The 23,554-nt window shown below is 35.8% G+C and overlaps 1 protein-coding gene across 2 annotated transcripts; it reads left to right on the top strand.

Moving 5' to 3' along the window:
• Positions 1 to 337: 337 nt before the first annotated feature.
• On the top strand, positions 338 to 20,671 carry LOC112917496 (killer cell lectin-like receptor 3). 2 transcript variants are annotated; one of them, XM_072766038.1, is made up of 8 exons: positions 338 to 1,795; positions 10,177 to 10,280; positions 11,671 to 11,838; positions 13,047 to 13,136; positions 14,375 to 14,587; positions 16,407 to 16,549; positions 18,198 to 18,304; positions 18,907 to 20,671. In XM_072766038.1, exons 3-8 carry the CDS (start codon positions 11,727 to 11,729, stop codon positions 19,067 to 19,069), a joined length of 828 nt encoding a protein of 275 aa, XP_072622139.1. In that variant the 5' UTR covers positions 338 to 1,795; positions 10,177 to 10,280; positions 11,671 to 11,726; the 3' UTR covers positions 19,070 to 20,671. The 2 variants fall into 2 exon arrangements, with proteins under 2 accessions (XP_072622139.1, XP_025851333.2); XM_025995548.2 differs by lacking the exon at positions 338 to 1,795 and having other exon boundaries at positions 9,605 to 10,280.
• The last annotated feature ends 2,883 nt before the right edge of the window (positions 20,672 to 23,554 follow it).

Consider the following 23,554-nt stretch of genomic DNA (forward strand, 5'->3'; position numbering starts at 1 on the left):
ATCATAAGTAAATAAAAATTTAAAAAAAATCATCAAATTCTTAATTATCCCTTTACTTTGCAGACCTATTTTCCCTTTCAGCCTGTGAATAGACAGGTTTTCTTTTAGTGGCAGAGAGGCCAAATAGCCCTCTGAAGAACTTTGGTTGCCATACTTTTCTCAAGCTCACTTATTTCCTAAGGTGGTCTTCTCATTTAGTTATTTAGAAATTGGAGGAAGGGTGCATACTATTTGATTGACCCCTGAAGGGAAGTTGGGCTGTTATAAAGGATTTTAACTCTAGGGCACTTGATAAGCTTTTATTGCAAAAAGGAAGGAGAAATGTAGTAGCTAATTAGGGGAACCGGAAACTCAAACAAGGGCTGTTGAGTGTTTACAGCAAGAACCAGAAATTTAGCATGTCATAAAGGTTAGGCATTGAGTCTAACTGTGGAGGTGGGAAACTGGCTAGGTGAGGTTCTCTTCTCACTTAGAGGGATGTAGACCATCTTTCCCTGGGAGCCAGTGTTTCTTCTAGACATCCTTCACTTTGGCCTACAAGTGTAAGAACAGCAAGCTGCTGTGAAATGATAAGCCATTGTGGTTTGAAGGTGTGACCAGAAAACTTGATGGTGTGATAGAAGCTGTGAACTAAGCTAGCTGACAAAGCTAATATGGTCAGTAAGGGTTGCTGTAAAATATCTGGTGTCCCAAGTGAAAGAAGGCTTTGTAGCAAAGCAGCCAGGAAGTAAATAAATGAATGCTTTATATATTCCTAGTGTGTATATGTGTTTGCACATAAGTGAATTTGGAAGACAGTACAATCAACATTCAAAATATTCTTCAAATTTTCATCTTTCTGTTTTATAAACTAGTATTTGTGACAGATGAGGTTTGGTGCTTCCAGTTTTGTGCTGCTTTGATCAAAAGGCCATGCTAGGTGTTTCAATTAGTCCCCACTGAAGTCGCTGCCATTATTATCTGATGCTGCTTGTCTTCTCTTTTAAGAATAAATTTGCTTCTTTCCAGAAAGTAGGTCTTAGTAATAAACAAGCCAAACACCTAGTTTGGAGGGAGCAGCTACACAATTTGGCTCTCTAATCATTCATCTTAATTATACTCTCTACAACTGAAAAATCTAGATTTTATAGTCAGTTTCTCTGAACTTGAACAACCTGTTCATCATGTGCACATGTAGGCATCACATCTCTTGTCTATGCTGTAGTTATAGTAAGGAACTAGACCGACATGGTGCTTGGCTTACAGTGTTTACGTAGAGAAGACAGACCACTGTGGTAGTGTAAAACAGTATCCTGTACCTGTCTAGCCTCCATCGTGAGAATTAGTCACACTCTCCCCGACTCTGGATGTAAATCAAAACAGAATAAAGATTCAGCATTACTAGTATCTGCATGGGACAGCAATATAGGAATAATTGGACTTGAGGTCACAGAATGGTTTTTCTAGGGAGTCAGGAGTGAACTGCCATATGTTCCCTGCTCCTAAATTGTATTAATGTGCCCCCTGCCCCTCCTCACACACTTTTCCCAAGCATCTACACTGCAAAACTGACATGTGAGGAGAGAAAAAGTAGCTCAGCCTGTCAGCATTTCTGGACTGCCATCCTGGCTCTTCCACTATTTATAGAACCTTAGGAGAGAGGGGAAAAATGAATAGTTATTAATTTTGAAGTCTGGAAATCATATCTAGTGCTAATTTCATTGAATTTTTCCCAGCCTATGAAGTGAATGATATTCTTACAGACATATGAGGAAATAGTCTTGAAGATTGAGAGACTTGCTTCACATTTTTACAGGTAGGAAAAGTTTGAAACTTGGACCTCAAAAAATAATATTTAACATTCAATGAACCTGATTTTAAACATGGGTCAAGAATTAGCAATAATGTGTCTTTTGGCAAGTCAACTTCTTAACATTAGTTTCTTCATTTGTAAAATGGGGACAATAATAAACAGCTATCAGTGTTGGGAGGTTTTGATATGGTTTTATATCCAGTGGGTCCTTCAATAAATGACAGTTAATGACCATTAATATTTCTCCCATTCCCACTTCCTATGTTGTCTCAGCAGACATAATTAATAATAATTAATAATTAATTAATTAATTATGGTGTTAGGATAGAAGGCTAGGATTTCTCTGTTTTGAGATTAACAAAGCCTAATCAGGATTGGAGAGAAGAAAATGCCCAGCAATGGGTTTACTGAAGTGTCCAGACTCCACTCATAAAACTTTGCTTATATAATTGAATTACATCAGTCTGGGAAATATTTCAGATGACTGCTTGCACATGATGATTAGTGGAAGACTGCTTTGGGGGCTGAAGTGGGTCAGTGGAGGGCCAAGGAACAGCAGCATAACCTAGACTGATCCCTGTGGTCAGAATATTCAGTAGCTCTGTTTGGAAAGTAGTTTGGATGAGAGGTGGGGGGCATGAGCAAACTGAAGAATGGGAAGGCCTTCTAAAGTACCATGGTTTAGTTGCAGCTGGAGGTTGGTAAGGGATGAAAAGAATAAGCAAGGAATTTGGTTAGAGACTGGTGAAGGATGAGCTGTCTCTAGATGACCAATTTCTGTTTCTCATCCCACCTCACTCCTCTTCTGCCATACTCTATATTAACCCTAATCATTTGCTTTGAGGAGTACTTTAGTTGACTTCACAGAGCTGAATGTCAGAAGATTGACAAGGCCTGTGTATATGAAAATGAACTTCAGTGAGATTTGGGTGTATAATGATAAGTCCTGCCTCAGAAGCAGCTATAGAAACCAATTTCCACTAGCTGGAAGGTTGTGGATCTTCATGAAATAAGATTCACATAAAATTTAAGTAGAGGAATACTTCAACAGTATCTTATTTTAAAAAATAAAATGTGAACATTTTCACACACAATTGGTCATATATAAATGGGAGCAGCTTTACTGGAAGGCACTGGGCAATATGTGTTAACATTTTTTTTGTATTGACCCTCTAATTTCATGTTTAAATATTTTTCCTAAGACATCATTCAAAAGTAGGTGAAATATTTTTTACACCAGCAAAAAAATGGGAAACAACCCAGATGTCCAACAGTAGGGTATTGCCTAAGTAAATTTTGTTACAATCTATATGATTAATGAATATATATATATCTTTATTTTATTTTTGTTTTTAATATCTTATTTATTTTTAAAAATATTTTACTTATTTATTCATGAGAGACGGGAGAGAGAGAGAGAGAGATTGAGAGAGAGAGAGAGAGAGAGAGAGAGCAGAGACACAGGCAGAGGGAGAAGCAGGCTCCATGCAGGGAACCTGACGTGGGACTCGATCCTGGGACTCTAGGATCATGCCCTGAGCCGAAGGCAGGCGCCAAACCGTTGAGCCACCCAGGGATCCCCCCAATATTTTATTTTAAATTTAATTTGCTAACATATAGTATAATACTCATTGCTCATCGCATCATGTGCCCTCCTTAATGCCCTTCACCCAGTTTACCCCAGTCCCCCACTCACTTACCCTTCTGCAACCCTTTGTTTCTTTCCCAGAGTTAGGAGTCTCTCATGGTTTGCTTTGTCTTCATCTCTAATTTCCCCCCACTCAGTTTCCCTCCATTCCCTTATATTCCCTTTCACTGTTTCTTATATTCCACATATGAGTGAAACCATATGATAATTGTCTTTCTCCAATTGGCTTACTTCACTCAGCAAGATACTCTCCAGTTCCTTCTATGTTGACGTAAATGGTAGGTATTCATTCTTTCTGATGGCTGAATGATATTCCATTGTGTGTGTGTGTGTGTGTGTGTGTGTGTGTGTGTGTGTATAAAATCACTTGTTTATCCATTCATCTGTTGAAGGACATCTTAACTCCTTTCACAGTTTGGCTATTGTGAGCATTCCAGCTATGAACACTGGGGTGCAGGTGTTGCATTGTTTCACTACATCTGTACCTTTGGGGTAAATACCCAGTAGTGTAATTGCTGGGTCATAGAGTAGTTCTATGGAAATACATTGTTAAACTTCTGGTGACATTCTGCACTGGGCCCTGGTAACTGCACATCCAGACCAGTGCCATCCCACTAAATCACAGCTTTCTCTATGCCTATCTGCCCTCCAAGCCATTGCCTGATTAATCTTATAAAGATATAACACTCATCTTTCTCCACATACTCACCAACACTTGTTGTTTCCTGTCTTGTTAATTTTAGCCATTCTCACCAGTGTAAGGTGGTATCTCTTTGTGGTTTTCATTTGTATTTCCCTGTTGACAAGTGATATGAAGCACTTTTTCATGTGTTTGTTGGCTTTGTGTAGGTCTTCTTCGGAGAAATATCTGTTCATGTCATCTGTTCATTTCTTGACTAGATTGTTTTTTGGGGTGTTGATTTTACTACATTCTTTATAAATCTTGAATACTAGCCCTTTATTTAATATATTATTTGCAAAAATCTCCTCCTACTCTGTAGTTTGCCTTTTAGTTTTGTTGACTGCTTCCTTTGCTATGCAGAAGCTTTTTATGTTGATGGGGTCCCAATAGTTCATTTTTGCTTTTGTGTCCCTTGCCTTTATAGACGTGTCTTGCAAGAAGTTGCTGAGGCTGAAGTCAAAAAGGTTGCTGCCTGTGTTCTCCTCTAAAGTTTTGATGGTTTCTTGTCTCACATTTAGGTCTTTCATTCATTTTGAGTTTATATTTGTGTATAGTGTGAGAGAATGGTCTGGTTTCATTCTTCTGCATGTGGCTGTCCAATTTTCCTAACACTATTTATTGAAGAGACTGTCTTTTTTCCATTGGATAGTCTTTCCTGCTTTGTCAAAGATTAGTTAGTTGACTGCAGAGGTGAGGGTCCATTTATGGGTTCTCTATTCTGTTCAAATGATCTATGTGCCTGTTTTTGTGCCAATCCCATACTGTCTTGACGATCATAGCTTTGTAATACATCTTGAAGTCAGGCCATTGTGATGCCTCCAGCTTTGGTTTTATTTTTCAGCATTCCTCTGGATATTTGGGATCTTTTCTCGTTCAATAAAAATCTTAGGATTATTTGTTCCACTTCTGTGAGGGAAAGTCTATGGTATTTTGATAGGGATTGCATTGAATGTGTAAAATGCTCTGGGTAGCATAGATATTTTCATAATATTTATTCCTCCATCCACGAGCATGGAATGTTTTCCCATTTCATTGTGTCTTCCTCAATTTCTTTCATAAGTGTTCTATAGTTTTTTAGAGTACAGATCCTTCACCTCTTTGGTTAGGATTATTCCTAGGTATCTTATGTTTTTGGTGCAATTGTAAATGGGATCAATTCCTTAATTTCTTTCTTCTGTGTCATTGTTAGTATATAGAAATGCTACTGATTTCTGTGCATTGATTTTGTATCTTGCCACATTGCTGAATTGTATGAGTTCTAGAAATTTTGGGGTGGAGTCTCTATATACAGTATCATGTCATCTGTGAAGAGGGAGACTTTGAATTTTTCTTTGCCAATTTGAAGGTCTTTTATTCCTTTTTGTGGTCTGATTGTTGAGGCTAGGACTTCTAGTACTATGTTGAACATCAGTGGTGAGAGTGGGCATCCCTGTTATGTTCCTGACCTGAGAGGAAAGCTCAGTTTTTCCCCATTGAGAATGATATTTGCTGTGGGCTTTTTGTATATGACTTTTATGATATTGAGGCATATTTCTTCTCCCTACACTTAGAAGAGTTTTCATCAAGAAAGGATGCTGCATTTTGTCAAATACTTTTTCTGCATCAAGTGAGAAGATCATGTGATTCTTGTCTTTTTTTTTATTAATGTGATCTACCATGTTGATGGATTTGTGGATGTTGAACCATCTTTGCATCCCAGGAATAAATCCCACTTGGTTGTGGTGAATAATGCTTTTAATGTACTGTTGTATCCTATTGGCTATTACCTTGGTGAGTATTTTGACATCCATGTCCATGAGGGATATTGGTCTGTAATTCTCCTTTTGATGGGGTCTTTGTCTGGTTTTGGGATCAAGGTAATGCTGGCCTCATAGAGCAAGTTTGGAAGTTTTCCTTCCACTTATATCTTTTAAAACAGCTTCAGTAGAGTAGGTATTATTTCTTTAAATGTTTGGTAGAATTCCCCTGGGAAGCCATCTGGCCCTGGACTCTTATTTCTTGGGAGGTTTTTGATGACTGCTTCAATTTCCTTGCTGGTTCTGTGTTTGTTCAGGTTTTCTATTTCTTCCTGATTCAGTTTTGGAAATTTTTAAGTTTCCAGGAATGCATCCATTTCTTCCAGATTGCATAATTTGTTGGCATATTGTTACTCATAATATGTTCTTTTTTTTTTTTTCATAATATGTTCTTAAAGTCGTTTGTATTTCCTTGGTGTTCATTGTGATCTTTCCTCTTTCATTTACAATTTTATTAATTTGAATCTTTTCTCTTTCCTGATAAGTTTGGCTAGGGTTTAATCTATCTTATTAATTCTTTCAAAGAACCAGCTCCTAGTTTCTTTTATCTTTTCTACTGCTCATCTGGTCTCTATTTTGTTGAGTTCTGCTCTAATCTTTATTATTTATCTTTCCTGCTTGGGTTAGTCTTTATTTGCTGTTCTTTCTATAGTTCCTTTAGGCATAAGGTTAGCTTGTGTATTTGAGATTTTTCCAATTTTCTGAGGAGGTGTGTATTGGGACACATTTCCCTCTTAGGACCACCTCTGCTATATTCCAAATATTTTGAACCGTGTGCTTTTATTTTTGTTAGTTTGAATGAATCTTTTAATTCTTCTCTAATTTCCTGGTTGACTCATTCATCTTTTAGTAGGATGCTGTTTAACCTTCAAGTGTTTGAGTTTCTTCCAAATTTCCTATTGTGATTGAGTTCTAGTTTCAAAGCATTGTGGTCTGAAAATATGCAGGGAATAATCCCAGTCTTTTGGTATCCGTTGAGACCTGATTTGTGAGCCAGTATGTGGTCTATTCTGGAGAAAGTTCCATGTGCAGTTAAGAAGAATGTGTATGCAGTTGCATTAGGATGGAATGTTCTATATATATCTGTGAAGTCCATCTTGTCCAGTGTGTCATTCAAAGCCCTTGTCTTTGTTATCTTCCGTTTAGAATATCCGTCCTTGGCTGAGAGTGGAGTATTGAAGTCTCCTACTATTAATGTATTATTATCTATGTGTTTCATTATTGTGGTTATTAATTGGTTTATATAATTGGTTGTCCCAGATTTGGGGTATAAATATTCATAATTGTTAGGTCTTCTTGTTGGATAGACCCTTTAAGTATGATATAATGTCCCTCTTCATTTCTTAGTACAGTCTTTGGTTTAAAATTTAATTTATCTGATATGAGGATTGCTACCCTAGCTTTCTTTCGAGGTTTATTTGCATGGTAAATGGTTGTCCACCCCCTCATTTTCAGTCTCAAGGTGTCCTTAGGTCTAAAACGAGTCTCTTGTAGACAGCATTTTTTTTTATCCAGTCTGATACTCCCTGTCTTTTGACTAGAACATTTAGCCTGTTCACATTCAGAGTAACTATTGAAAGATATGAATTTAGTGCCATTGTACTATCAACACAGTCCTTGTTTCTGCAGATTGTCTTTCTTTCTTTGGGCTCCTTCTTCACTTACTGGATCCCCTTTAATATTTCTTGCACAGCTGGTTTGGTGGTCACATATTCTTTCAGTTTCTCTCTGTCCTGAAAGCTCTTTATCTCTCCTTCCATTCTGAATGACAGCCTTGATGGATTAAGTATTCTTGGATGCATATTTTCCTTGTTTAGTACCCTGAATATATCATGGCAGCCCTTTCTGGCTTTTCAGGTCTCTGTGGATAGGTCTGCTGTTAATCTGATATTTCTTCCCCTATATGTTAGGAATCTTTTCTCTTGAGCTGCTTTCACGATTTTCTCTTTATCTCTGAAATTTGCAAGCTTCGATATTATGTCAGAGTGTGGATTCAGTTTTTGTTGATTTGGGGAGGTGTCTTCTCCATCTCTTGGAGGTGAATTCCTGCCCCTAGATTAAGGAAGTTCTCAGATGTGATTTGTTCAAACATATCTTATGGTCCTCTCTCTGATTCCATGCCCTCTGGAATTCCAATAATATGGATGTTATTTTTTTTTTTTCAAACTACCACTTAGTTCCTGGAGCCTCTCCTTATGGTCTTTTAGTTGTTTTTCTCTTTTTCTCTTAGCTTCCTTCTGTCCACCAACTTGTATTCTATGTCACTTACTCTCTCTTGTGCCTCATTTACCCTACTTGTTAGAGCATCCAGTTAGACTACATCTCAGAGGACTTTTAATTTCAATCTGATCTCATTTCTACACTAAGAGATTCTCTAGAGTCTTTTAAGCCTTTTTCAAGTCCAACCAGTAACTTTATAATTGTAATTGTGAACTCCATCTGACATTTTACTTAAATCCATATCCAGTAGATCTGTGGCAGAGAGTTTTACCTCTAGTTCTTTCTTTTGTGTCAATTCTTCCTTCTAGTCATTTTTTCCAGTGCAGAATGGCTGTATGAGTGAGCAGAGTCAAAAATAACAACCACAACTTACGCAAAATACACACTAGATAATTCTGAAGAGATCAGGGACCAGAAAATAAAAGAAAAAGGGTAAAGAAAAAGAAATTTAAAAAAAATGGAGGAAGGGGAATGGTGGGAGAGAGAATATAATCTCACAGAGTGGACCAAGAGAATATAATCTCACCAAAGTGGTGATCCACTTTGTTCTGAGTGTATTTTGCTTTGTATGTTATAAGGCACTAAATTCCAAAATTATTTAAAAAAGCAAATATATATATATATATATATATATATATACAAAAATAAAATTAAATATGGTGAAAAAAATAAAAAATGAAGAATATATCTAAAACATGTAATTGTAAAATATTAAAGTCAAAAAAAGAAAAAAAACCTTAAAAATGAAGAGTTGATAAAATATTATAGTCAAGACAGGAAAAAGAAAGAATATTGGAGAATTTTAACCTGAAAGATAAATGAATTTTAACCTGAAAGATAAAATCTTATGATTATAAGAAAGATACCTCTAGTTCTATATACTATTTTCCCCCATCTTGGACCTTTCCAGTGCTGCTTGGTCAGTACACTTGATGTTTCCTATTCTTCTAGTAGTCTTCTAGGGAAGGGTCCTGCTATACTGATTCTCAGGTGTCTGTATCTGGGCAGGGTTGCACTGCCCCTTGCCAGGTGGTTGGGCTTAGTGTAAACTGTTTGCCAGGGAAAGTCTTTGTTCCCTGGAGGCATTTTTCTATATGTAGAATTCTAGGCATTCTTTCTTTACATCTCAGCTTGAATTCATAGATATACAGGATGGTTTGAAAGTTATCTAGCTTTGGTCTTTTAGTTGTTTTTCTGAAAACAACTGAAACTATTAGAGAAAAAAATAGTTTCTCTATTGAGAAATATTGGGGAATTGATGAAATTCCCCAATTTGGGGGAACAGATGAAATGAGGACCCCTTACTCCTCTGCCATCTTGCTTCCCTATATGTGTTTTTAAAATCACATTTTAGATGAATATTTTAAGTGAGAAAACATTTATTAGGAAATAATAGATCAAAAATATTATGTATAGAATGATGTCAATTTTGAGGGTAAACATAGTGTGTGGTTTAAAAATAGAATAATATACACCAAAATTTTTATAGTGGGATTATGGGTATTTTAAAATAATTTCTAAAATACATATATCTGTAGTATGCAGTAAACAGAAAAATGAATCTTTTTTTTTCAAATAGCAACATGTAAGATAAAGTTTCTGACAGGCTCCTTAAGGGTTTTAGAATTTAGTTATAGTATTTCTTATGAATATGTATACTTATACATTTTAATCATTTGTTTTCTCTAATAGTTTCTTTTAAGTATGCTAGTTTTTGTTAAAGATATTAGTTCTTGTTTTTTCCAAAGCTCTGTTAATTTATATTTTCAGTCCACAAATACTGAATTTGAATGTTATTTTGCAAAGAGTATGAAGTGATTGGTTATTTTGAAATGGAGGAAGATATACCTCAACATCAGCCTTTTCATAGAATTTCCTTTCACCACTTTGGTCAAGAAGTGATTGGTTATTTTGAAATGGAGGAAGATATCAGCCTTTTCATAGAATTTCCTTTCACCACTTTGGTCAAGAGGAGGGGCAGTAAATTTTTGAGTAGGAGTACCATTAAAGACAATCATTTCTGCTCTCTCTCTTACAGCCCCTCAGGTATGTAAGGGAATCCAGGATTGGAAAAGCCAACTTCTTCCATATCTTTTTTGGATCATCTTTCTATGCCGGTATCTCAGCAGGGCATAGACACAGGTAATATCTACTTTTGTGCCCCCAAATCTTTGTTATCTGAGTATTTTACTAGTCTCACTTATAAAGAGATTCTAGGAAAACAATATTCTAGGAAGTAGATATTTTATTACAAAAGGCTTGGCGTAAATATGGGGATTGATAGAAAAGCATTTTGTATTGATTACATTCGAACTGCATTAACTCTAAAGGATGTGAAAACTGCAGTGCAACATTCAGGGAAAGTTATTTTTTTTCTCAATAGATTTCTCAAAAGATTTTTACTTTGTGTTGTATGACTTACATATTATCTGTCTTAAAGGATTTTATAATAGAAAAGACTCCTTTTCCTTAGGTAATTAGGGAAGATTGTGGGTAAACTTTGTTGATTTTGTAAAATCAACAAAAAAATTTAAGGAGAATAGTTACATTTGCAATTTGTTTTCTTTATCTTCTGTTTCTCAGATATTATCTTTTCATACTGATTAATATAAAAGTGAAGGTAAATTTTAAAGATTTACTATTTAATAATTTCTTTTTATATTGATATCCATTCAGAGATGGAATCCTTTATGGATATTAACAAATGACTACCTACTGATAAATTTTATTTTCACAGAGGCTTCTCTGGCAACATTATACACTAAAAATTATTTCTAAAATTCAAATATACATGGTATCATTACGGGTTACAAACACAGATGTTTTAGCTCCAACTGAGAGATTTTTATTCAGCATATCTTGCATAGAGCACTGGAATCTGTGTTGTTGACCAATCTGCGATGTTAATCTCTAATTCTTTTGTAGATGGTGTATCGGTTGTACTTTGGGAAACACTCTGGTAGAGTTATGTCATAACTGAAAAGAATACAAAAACTTTTAAATATTTATATGTAGATCTGAACATGTGCAGTAAAGCTTTTAAAACCAGGATACTTATATTTTATAATATAAATCAGTATTTATATTAATATAAAATTTATAATTTTATTTATATAAAAATTTATATATTTACAAATTTTCAACAAAATTTTTGTTGTTTGAATTGATAATTTTAAAAGTGTCTTAGTGATTTATACTGGTGCCAGATTTGCCCGACATTTGTATATGTATGTTCAACATTTTGAACTAAGTTGGCTGGGTGAATAGGACCCAGCCTATTCAATCCATTGAGATATTAAAAAATTATTTCTATATTTTCTAATAATCATGGAAAAAATCACTAGGAACATAAATGAGTTTAACAGAAAGATTGAAAGGTTTCCCGTTTCTTATATAAATCAGGGTTAGTCTACATACTTTAGGCATTTGAAGGAGTTAAACACACATTCACACATACAGATACACACACATGCTTCTAGACATGTCCCTAGTATGTTTCTACTGCTTGACATTTTAATTTTTCTTTTTTCAGAAGTAATCCCATTGTGAGGTTTTAATGCCAAGCATATTTCCCTTCTTACTGTAAAGATGAGCAATGAGAAAGTAATTTATTCTTCCCTGAGATTTCTTCAGTCTCCAGAGTCACAAAATAGATTAAGGGCAGATACGACTCAAAGCCCTGGGACAAAGGATGGCAAAGGTATATGTCTTAAGCATCTCTTATGGATTGTCAGACTTTGATGTTTGAAAAAAAGTTCCTGTCTGTCCTTCAGGTTCTTAAACGGTAATAATAAGCCATAATGGTGTAGAGTAGGAGAACAAGCCTCTTTGTCTCTCTCTCTGTGTGTGTGTGTGTGTGTGTGTGAAAATGGAGAAATTAACAAATTCTTTAAATTTGCAAGGCCAATAAAATTTTTTAATTAAATTTGGTAAAGAGGAATCCATGAGACCTTTAGAAGTAAAGGACAGATTAGAGTCTCAAGAAAACACTGAATTTCCTAGAGAAATAAAAGTCTTAGAGAATTCTTGAAAAATGAAAATAATTATTAGAAACAATGTTTTAATTCAGACAAAAAATTTCAAGTGTCTTAATTATTTACCAAGCCTTAACTGGCAATGAAGAAATTGAAAATTATTCAAAAGGAGCATTCACTCTTTGTTGTCTTTTCTATTCTAGCTTTCTACCTTCAAATATTGTCACAACCTCTAAATTGAGAATAACATTTATTGTCTTAATTTAGTGACAGTGAAAAATAGAATTTTCAGGTGCAAGACTTCAAAAGTATGAGGATAAATGTAATATTGGCTAGGGAAAAATAGGATTGATGGAAAAGAAAGGAAAGTTGATTTCTATTAATTCTTTTAAGGATGGACCTCAGTTACATTTCCAGCCTCACAATACCCACTATTGACTACCAATTCCTCAAGAATTTTGACTGCTTTTTCCTTCTTCTTCATGATGAGTTGTAATCACAGGGAGGAGTAAACACATCAGTGTAAATTATTATAAATGAGTATTATGTTTATTCTCATTTGTGCTTTTTTTTTAAAAAAAAACTTGGTTGAATTCTTTTTTGAGTTATAGTTGATTCACAATGTACACAAATTTCAAGTGTACAGCGTAGTGATTGGACAATTCTATTTATTATGCCATCTGTGCTTTAGTAGGGGAAGTTCTTTTAAAATCCTAGAGGACTGTTCTTGTGTAGATTTCTACAGGGGGTATGTATCAGTCAGAAATGTGAGACTTTAAAACTGTGATTACTAGGTTGCAAATTTATATCAATTTGTATGATATTTTTTGTAAAAATTTAGAGAAGATTGTCTCTTTGTTTCAAATGGTATCTCAGGTTAAGGTTAGTAGTAGACTAGGCTCTATTCCTGATGATTTTCTTTCTTTACTTAAAGGGTTTCCAGTGCCAAGACATCTCATTGTAGTGATTCTTGGGATCCTGTGTTTACTACTACTGATCATTGTTGCCGTGTTGGGGACAAAGAGTAAGTAATTAAAATACATGCTTCAAGTTTGAGTAATAGCAGTGATCACTAATTGTGCAAATATTAACCTCGCTCCATTTTTTTGTTCCCTGGCTATCATCAGGGAATGTCCCAGACATGTCATGGTGTCACCTTCATTTTACTTGCCTATTCCAATGACTCTGTACTTTAATGAGCTGTCTCGTTCTGTATAATACATGGTAACATTCCTTCAGGTACAGGACTTAGTCATATAATGCCTTCTGAGTTTAGATCATTATGAATCTTACATACACATTCTTTGAGAAACAACTTTTCAAAAGAAATTATGATGTTCTCTTGATTTTTTTCCAAGTATGTAATGTGAATATAGTTTAGTAAAAAGATTAATTCTATTTGTGGATCTTAGATGAAGATGAATTCAACTTTTATCTTTTATTTGAATTTCTTGACATCTTTAGAGAAAATCACTAACGTGTGACACTAAGATAAATGTACATATTTAAACATTCCTCTGTTTTCTCCTGTGGATATTCGATCTACTCCAATAGCAATGATACTATTATTTCATGTTTCTTAGTACAGATTTTCATACTTAGAAGATGTATTGCTAAGTGTTGATTGACTCATTTTTACTCTGGTACCTATTTATAAATAATGTCCTAACTATTAAAAAGAAACTGAACTGAATGCTAAGGTGTTACCATCATAATTTTATTCAGACACCTTATTTTACTTAATCTACAGGTAAGTTGTTTATTTTTTTGGGGGGGATTTTTTTTTAATTGGAGTTCAATTTGCCAACATATGGCATAACACCCAGTGCTCATCCCATCAAGTGCCCCCCTCAGTGCCTGTCACCCAGTCACCCCCAACCCCCGCCCACCTCCCTTTCCACCACCCCTTGTTCGTTTCCCAGAGTTAGGAGTCTCTCATGTTCTATCTCCCTCTCTGATATTTCTCACTCATTTTTTCTCCTTTCCCCTTTATTCCCTTTCACTATTTTTCATATTCCCCATACGAATGAGACCATATAATGTTTGTTCTTCTCCGATTGAAGGTAAGTTGTTTGCAGTGTGGGGTTTGATGTTTCCATTTCTATGGTCAGTTTATAGAGGTGTTACTTTCTAAATATCACAATAACCATTTAAGGTAATGGAAAGGGTTGGTTGTCAAAGTGAGACTTTTTATTTTGTCTTAAATTTTAACATTGAAGCATTATGAGCACTCTTGTATTATATCTGTGATATTTATTTTAGTTTTTCAGTTTATTCAAGAAAACCATCACCTGGGGGAAATGATAGGAAACCTGACTCAAGAGTACCACATTTTGCAAAATGACAGCTACTTAAAGGACCAACTTTTGACAAATAAGAGTTTAGAATATAACATTCTCAAAAATGAAATGCTTCAGCAGAAAAAGGAACAGGATTTACTCTTTACAAATAGGACGTTTCAGAGCAAAAATAAAGGTATGAAGAGAATCTTGAATGAAAGATTGCATGATTTACTATTATTTCTTCACCTTCCAGAAGCTTTGAGGCCTAATAGGCAGGCTTATGGTATATGCTAGTGATCAGGTCTACTAGACACCTTTTAATTTTTTTAAAAAGATTTTATTTACTTATTCATGAGAGACAGAGAGAGAGAGAGAGAGAGAGAGAGAGAGAGAGAGAGAGAGAAGCAGATACATAGGCAAACGGAGAAGCAGGCTCCATGCAGGGAGCCTGATGTGGGACTCCATCCCAGATCTGGGGATCGCACCCTGAGCTAAAGGCAGATGCTCAACTCCTAAGCCACCCAGGTGTCCTGACACCTTTTCATTTGTATCTCATAGATGTAAGATGAGTATTTGCGTTTGCCTGTGTCAGATGTGAGACTGAGACCCCAGGATCTGTTCAGATTAGTGGCAGTTCCTGCATTCCTACTGCTCCCAGAAGGTGAAATAGTTTGTCAGCTTCCTGGAAAATGTGGATCATTTTGGTTATGTGAGCCAATTAGACACTCACTTTGTTGCTGACAAGAATATGGAGGCTGTTAGTAAAAATATATTTAGCCTAAAATGGGCACAAGCCTTTGATTTGGAGGCTTCTGTAAAGATAATTGCATGTGTATTTCCATTCTGCCTTGACCTCAGATATTTAGTCTATATGCTCTCTGCAGTACTTCTGCAAGTTTTGCCAAAGTGTCAATGTTTGTGAACTCTTTGTAATAAAACCATTAAAAACATCCAAGAGATAAGATATTAAATCTCATATAATAAAATCTGTTATTATGCAAATTGTGGAATGAATTGACCTGGTTAATCTATAACTATTAAATATTTGTATAGGTTTGGAGTTTACAAAAAGATTTTGCATATTTAATATCATTTAGATATGGTAGGAATTTATCTTCTCTGTTATGAAAGAATCAATAGTATTCTAAAAATTTGGTACTTTTTAAAATAAATGAGGAAAAGAAAAAATTCCAAAGAATAATGCTTCTTTTATTTAGAAGGCATTCCAGAATCTTTTTAAAAATTTGCTTTTATTATTTAAAAATCAACTTTATAGAGATTACTAACATATAAAAATTGCACATATTTGATGTATATATTTGACAAATTTGGATATATGCATATGTCTATAAAATCATTCACAATTAGAATAATAGACATATCCATTACTTCCGAAAGTTTTCCTTTTTCTCTTTTTTGGGGGCTGGTTAAGAATACTTAACATGAGATCCACCTTTTTAACAAGTTTTTTTAAGTTCACAAGTATTCTTAACTATAGGCACTATGTCATACAGCAAATCTGTAGAACTTACTCATTTTGCATTACTGAAGCTATCTACCCATTGAACAGAAAAGCTCCTTATTCCCCCCTGCCCCAGCCACTGGCAACCACCTTCCACTTTCTGTTTCTCCAAGGTTATTTTTTGTATCTCATATAAGTGGAATCCTACAGTATTTGTCCTTCTGTGATTGGTTTATTTCACTTAATGTAATATACTGTTATGTTTGGTAGGATTTCCTTTTTAAAGATGAATAGTATCCTATTGTATGTATATACTGCATTTTCTTTATCCCTTCTTCCATCGATGGATATTTGGGTTGTTTCCATATCTTGGCTATTGTGAATAATGCAGCAATTGACATGGGAGGTATTTCTTGGTATTCCAGAATCTTAATGAACTGAAAGTTATCATTATTGATAGCTATTAAGTTTTTTTTAGTTATGGAGGGCTGAAAAATATATTGCTCTGTTTAACAGAATACCACATAATGTTTCACCTTATATGTTGTAGGCAAACTCCATGAAAACCACCAGTCCTGTCATAGAATAAAGTATTATTATTTCACTTCTAAAAGTGAAAAATGGATTGGATGTAAAAAGACATGCCAAAGTTGTAATTTATCTCTTCTGAAGATAAATGATGAAGATGAACTGGTATTGTGGACTGTTACATTTACTTTTATTTTTCTGGACTATGTCTTTCATGCTGGGACCCAAGATATTAAGAACAGGGAGAGTTCAGAAAGAGGGAGCTTCAGTTATTCTGTGTTGTGTCTGTTGAGTGATTAAAAATTTGTAGTTAAGAAAGTTAAGTGTTCTGGAAAACCCTGCCTACCGATAGGCATATATGATCTTGCTACTTACCAAGCATTCAATATATATTATCTGTCATGATGACCATGATTATTTTGAAAATGGAAATCCCCTTGAAGATTTGGTTTAGGTCTTTGCATTCATTTCCTTTTCTAGGGTGTGTGTGGGTAAGCTCCCTGAAAAGCATAACTCTCCTTTGATGGAGTCCTTAACCCTTTGTTATTTATAGCCTGGATGCAGTGGCTATTTATCCTTATAAAATGGCAACCAAAAACCTGGAGGCAACTTAATCCAGAAGGTGCTATTAGGAATCCAGGAGCCAGATTGCCTGGGATCAGGCAAATCCAGTTCTGCCACTTACTAGCTGAGTGACCTTGGGTGAATTACTTACCCTTTGGGTCTCAGTCTTTCCATCTGCAATATGAACATAATCATGAGGAACCTAAAAGTGATGATTATTTATTTATTTTTAATTTATTATTTATTGGTGTTCAATTTGTCAACATATAGCATAACACCCAGTGCTCAAGTAATGATTACTTTACAAATTAGCTTCATGGTGATTTTCATTGCATCTTTAGGTAATATTTTCTTGATCCATATTCTAATATATTGTATCAAGATGTATATCTTTCAAAAAAGAGAAAATTAAGTGACAACAATATCAAAATTATCTTTTAAATTTATAACCAGTAAAAACCATCCACACACACACATTTTTTTTTTTTTTACAGAGAAATGTTTTTAAAGATCTGAAGCCTCTATTTATCACTTAGGAAAGCAACACAAAATTTATATGCAAATCTAATAGATGTTTTAAATCACAACATAAAAGAATTTATGAGAGCAAGTCATATAATAATGTTTGTTTGCAGTAAAACATACTTATATTTAAACCTATATTTTGAAATACATTAACCATTTAATCAGACATTATATAAAATGTCACTTTGATATATTACATTTTTGACACTACATATTTCTAAGTCCTACCCCTCTTCCCTTCACTCCTTCTAACTAGTAAATTATAGCAAACCTTTCTCTTAAGAGGCTGAAGGCTCTGATACACAACTTCCCACATATGCTTGTTGTAAAGATTCATTTTTCAGTTAAGAATATGAAATGATCACTTTTAACATCCTTAAATATTTTTCTGGAGCATGATTTTGAGTAGTTTCAAGTGTCATACATTATTTTATGTTTTTTTTGTTAGATATTTAGATTTAAAATTTTTTAAGTTTTAAATAATCCATGAGACAGATGGGCATTTTTAACATTAAGTAAATAAACTACAAGGGAAAAAAAACTACTTTGGAAAATACAAGCAAGGGGCTGGAGGAGAGAGAGCGTCTTCTAGGAAGTAGAGATGAAGGATGGTATGGAGAGTGCAGAGTACTGGCCATAGAAAGAGCTGTGGCCTTAACCTTCCTTCTTTGCATTCATCTAACAAATGAGACTAGCCACATGAAATGTTTTATTTCCTTTACAGACCTTCATTCAAACACAAACTTATAAGAAAAACTACTGGATTGGATTATCATATGATATAAAGGAAAAAAAATGGAAATGGGTTGACACTGACCTACCTTTTGGGATGTAAGTGTCTGGAATGCATTGGAGCTCCAACAGTGGTGTTGAGATTGGGAAGATTGTGTCTAAAAATATCTTTTCTTATTTCACATGGTTTTCACACAGAGGTCATTGGTAAGAGTAAGTAGAATGATTAAGAAAATGTTTTGGTAAGTATAATGAAAAAAGATGAGAAATGTCATAGAGATATTAACAAAATTATTATGGTAAACACATGCTCAGACAATGCATTATGAGGTACACAAAATCATAAAGTAATATGAAGTGATTGTATCATCGTGACTCAGCTAGTTATCCCTCCCACAATCACAAATGAGTATTTTGAGGATCCCCCAACCAAATTCATCTGAAACTCCTTTATATTGGGTCTCTAACTAACAATGGTTTGAGTTACAATTTTTCTACTTTACAAGAAAGAAATATGGATTCAGTAGAAACTGTACTTTAATTTTTAATTTGATCTTTGCCTTGCCAAAAGAAAATCTGCTAGTGATGAAGTTATAACATTTCCATATTCTAGACCTTTAGGCAATGGACTAAAAAATGATAAATTATGTTATTGTAAGCTTCAGAATGAAACAGTTGATGCTGTGTTTTCTGTTCTACAGTAATTTTACCTTCATGAGTTTTTCTGGAAGAGGACAATGTGCATTTTTGAGCTCAACAAGAGTAACAAATATTGATTGCTCTAATCCATACCATTGTATCTGTGAGAAGAGAATTGATAATGTTTTGTCTACCTCCTTCCAAAGATACAAGAAGAAAAGGTGAAATGGAATTTTGTCACTTTTTTGTTCATTTGTTTCTGTGATAATTTGTGATTATTTATGAAGTAATGTTTCTGATAGTAGGAATTAGTTTGCTGTGATGAGCTGACAAAAGAAGAAATCATAATTTTGGACTATGATTTAAGAGATCAGATGTCATCTGTCTTCTTGAGGAAGAGGGCATGATTTTTTCTTTGGAGAGCAGTTTCCCCTTTCTTTAATGGCCCTGAGAAATTCTCTCTTTCTCTTTGCCTGAACCACCCATAGAACTAATTGGACACCTCTTGATAGTCTGGTTTTTGTCCTTGTTAATAGCTTGGGTCTTTTCCTGATTAATAGGATAAATCATTCCAATAGCCTCTGGGTGTGAGAGATGGCATAATTAAGAACTAAAAAATAGCTATCTTGCCACTCTTCTCATAAAAATAGATAATCAACTCTAATTAAAATGTTTTTACTTTGCTATACTTCCTGAGTGGTTGAAACAATCGTGTAAAAACGCTCATATAACCTTGACAGGTAGTTACCATTTGTTAATATTTTATCTGTGCTTTACAGTTCTCCTCTCTCTCTCTTCCCCACTCTCTTGCTGTTCCATTTGATAATAAATTGGGGACATTATGTCCTATTGTCTAAACATTTTATAAGAACAATTACTTTGTCTTGTATAACCATAGCAAAAAGGTCAAAATCAGGAAATTTAACATTGAGAAAGTACTGTAATTTCATCTATAACCCATATTTGAATTTTTTCAACTGAGAAACTTCTTTGGTTTCTTTTAATCTGGGAGAATTCCTCAGGTTTATTTGTCTTTCTTGATCTTGACATTTTATTTATGTTTTTAAAGATTTTATTTATTTATTTAGAGAGAGAACATGTGAGCAGGGGGAGAAGCATAGGGAGAGAAGAGAGAAAATCTAAAGCAGAGTCCATGCCACTCATGGAGCCCTCCCTGAGGCTTGGTCTCATGACTCTGAGATCATGACATGAGGCAAAAACAATAGTCGATCACTTAACCAACTAAGCCACCCAGGTGCCCCTTGACCTTGAATTTTAAAAAATTAATTTTTTTGAGTCCTTCTTTCATGCAAGAAAATTCTTCCATTTGAAGTCATGAAGTCAATGGATTTTTACCAACTGTATACACCTCTTTTTTTTTTTTTAAGATTTTATTTATTTATTCATAGAGAGAGAGGCAGAGACACAGGCAGAGGGAGAAGCAGGCTCCATGCAGGGAGCCTGTATACACCTCTTAAACGTCATCAGGTCAAGACAGAATATTTGTATCACCTGCAAAAATTCCTTTCTTCCCCTTCACTACCCGCTCGGCCCAGACAATCAGTGCTACCCTTTCTGTCTCTATGAATTAGTTTTGCCTCATATAGAATTTCATAATCATGTACTCTTGTAACTGACTTCTTTTGCTCAGTATGTTTTTTTAAATTAGTCTATGTTCTTTCATGTATCACTAGTTCATTCCTTTTGTTGCTGAGGTATATCCCATTGTATGTATATGCCACAATTTCTTCATCTCTCTAAGGACTTATGATGTATTTCCTATTTTTGGCTATTATGAATAAACCTGTCATGAATACTGATGTGCAAGTTTCTGTGTGGACATGCGTTTTCATTCCTTTTTTTAAATTAGATACCTAGGAGTTTGATCGTTGAGTCCTATGGTAAATGCATGTTTAATTTGATAAGAAACTTCTACCTTGTTTTCCAGTGTGGTTGCAACATTTACATTCCCAGTAGCAACACACAAGAGTTCCAGTTGCTCCTATCATTGCTCATACTTGATATTGTCAGTCTTTTGAACTTTCACCAGTATGATAATGGGTGTGCAATGATATTTCATTGTGTTTTTAAATTTGCATTTCCCTGAAGACTAATAATATTGAACATCTTCTCATGTGTTTTTTGACCATTTGTATGTCTTCTTTTGGGAAGTGTTTGTTTAGGTTTTGTGCTTTGAAGTGTCTATTCAATCTTTTTATTTTTTAAAAAGGATTTATTTACTTGATAGAAAGAGCAAGAGAGCACAAGCTGGGGAGCTGCAGAGGGAGAAGGAGGGGGAGAACCCGGCTCCTCCCTGAGCAGGGAGCTTGGCCCCAAGATGTTGAGATCATGACCTGTGCAATGGCAGATGCTTAACTGACTGAACCATCCAAGCACCCCGTTCAATCTTTTTTTAAATTGGGTTTATCTGTCTTCTTACTGAACTGTACGTGTTCTTAAATAAATAAATAAGTAAATAAATAAATCTTAAAAATAGACTGTAGAAAGGCTTACTTCTTCCGTTCCTTGTTTTCTTTTTTTTCCTCTTCCTTTATTGTACTGGTTACGACCTCTGGTACAATGTTGAAGAGATTGATGATAGTACTCATCCATGTCTTGTTCCCCATGTTACAAAAATGTTTAGTTCTTCTATCTTATATGTGAGGTCTGCTGCAGTTTTTATGGAGACCCTCTTTATCATGTTGAAGAAATTTCCTTCTATTCTTGTTGATTGAGATTTTTATCATGAATGGGAGTTGGATTTTGTTATATAATTTTTCTGCATCTCTTGAGATGTTTCTATAGATACTCTCTTATAGTTATAGTATGGTAGATGGCATTAATTGATTTTTTCCATGTTAAACAATCTTATACTTCTTGGATAATTCCCATGTGGTCATGTTGTATTTATCACTATTTTTTATATATTGGTAGATTTGTTTGGGTAATATTTGTTAAAAACTGTGTACTAATATTCATGATGGATATTGACTTATTTATTTATTTTTTAAAAAACATTTATTTGTTTGAGAGAGACACAGAGAGAGAGAGAGAGAGTGAGAGAGAGAGAGAGCATGTGTGAGTAGGGAGAGGGGCAGAGCAAGAGGAAAAGATTGGTTCCCCCCTGAGCCAGAAGCCCAATATGAGGCTCCATTTCATGACTCTGAGATCATGACCTAAGCCAAAATCACTAGTCAGACTCTTAACACACTGAGCCACCCAGGTGCCCCTCCTTTTTTTAAATATCTTTTTTTGGGGGGGAGGGGCAAGATGGTGGAAGAGCAGGGTCTCCAAGTCACCTGTCCTCAACAAATTACCTAGAAAACATTCAAATCATCCTGAAAATCTACGAATTCGGCCTGAGATTTAAAGAGAGACCAGCTGGAATGCTACAGTGAGAAGAGTTCGCGCTTCTATCAAGGTAGGAAGGCGGGGAAAAAGAAATAAAGGAACAAAAGGCCTCCAAGGGGGAGGGGCCCCGCGAGGAGCCGGGCTGAGGCCGGGGCGAGTGTCCCCAGGACAGGAGAGCCCCGTCCCGGAGGAGCAGGAGCTGCACCGACCTTCCCGGGCGGAAAGGCCTCCCGGGGAATTGGAGCAGGATCCCCAGAAAGGCGGGGATGCCCTCGGGCTCCCTGGGACAGTAACAGGCACCTGCGCCCCGGGAGAGTGCGCCGAGCTCCCTAAGGGCTGCAGCGCTCGGCGGGACCCGGAGCAGCTCGGAGGGGCTCGGGCGGCGGCTCCGCGGAGGGGGCTGCGGGGCGGGAGCGCGAATCCAACAGCGCAGGACGCGGAGCACAGGGCGCCGGGACACAGCCCAGGATCCGGCCTCCCCCGGGTCAGGCAGAGGCCGGGAGGGCCCAGGACAGCAAGGACGCTCCTGCCTGGAGCTGAGCAGATCAGCGGCCCCACCCGGGAGCCCCCAGGCCCTGCAGACGGAGAGCCCCGGAGCTACTGCAGGAGCTGACTCCAGGGTCCCAGAGCTTCCCCCGCCACTGTGGCTTCCTCCCGGGGCCTCACGGGGCGAACAACCCCCACCGAGCCCTGCACCAGGCAGGGGCAGAGCAGCTCCCCCAAGTGCTAACACCTGAGAATCAGCACAGCAGGCCCCTCCCCCAGAAGACCAGCGACACGGACCAGTTCCAAGGGAAGTCAAGGGACTTAAAATATGCAGAATCGGAAGATACTCCCCCGAGTTTTTTTTTGTTTTTTTTGTTTTTTGTTTTTTTTTTTTGTTTTTGTTTTGTTTTGTGCTTTTTTTTCTTTCTTTCTTCTTGATTTCGGATTGCTTCCCCCACCCACCCCACCCTTTTTTTTTTCTCCTTTCTTTCTTTTTCTTTCTCTTTTTCTTCTCTTTTTCCCCTTTTTTTTCTTCTTTCTCTTTTTTCTTTTTTTTTTTTCTTTCCTTCTCTACCTTTTTCTCCTTTTCCCAATACAACTTGTTTTTGGCCACTCTGCACTGAGCAAAATGACTAGAAGGAAAACCTCCTTAAAAAAAAAGAATCAGAAACAGCTCTCTCTCCCACAGAGTTACAAAATCTGGATCTCAATTCAATGTCAGAAAGCCAATTCAGAAGCACTATTATACAGCTACTGGTGGCTCTAGAAAAAACCATAAAGGACTCAAGAGACTTCATGACAGCAGAATTTAGATCCAATCAGGCAGAAATTAAAAATCAATTAAATGAGATGCAATCCAAGCTAGAAGTCCTA

Source organism: Vulpes vulpes, chromosome 8 (genome assembly GCF_048418805.1).
Source record: "Vulpes vulpes isolate BD-2025 chromosome 8, VulVul3, whole genome shotgun sequence".
Taxonomy (NCBI): Eukaryota; Metazoa; Chordata; class Mammalia; order Carnivora; family Canidae; genus Vulpes; species Vulpes vulpes.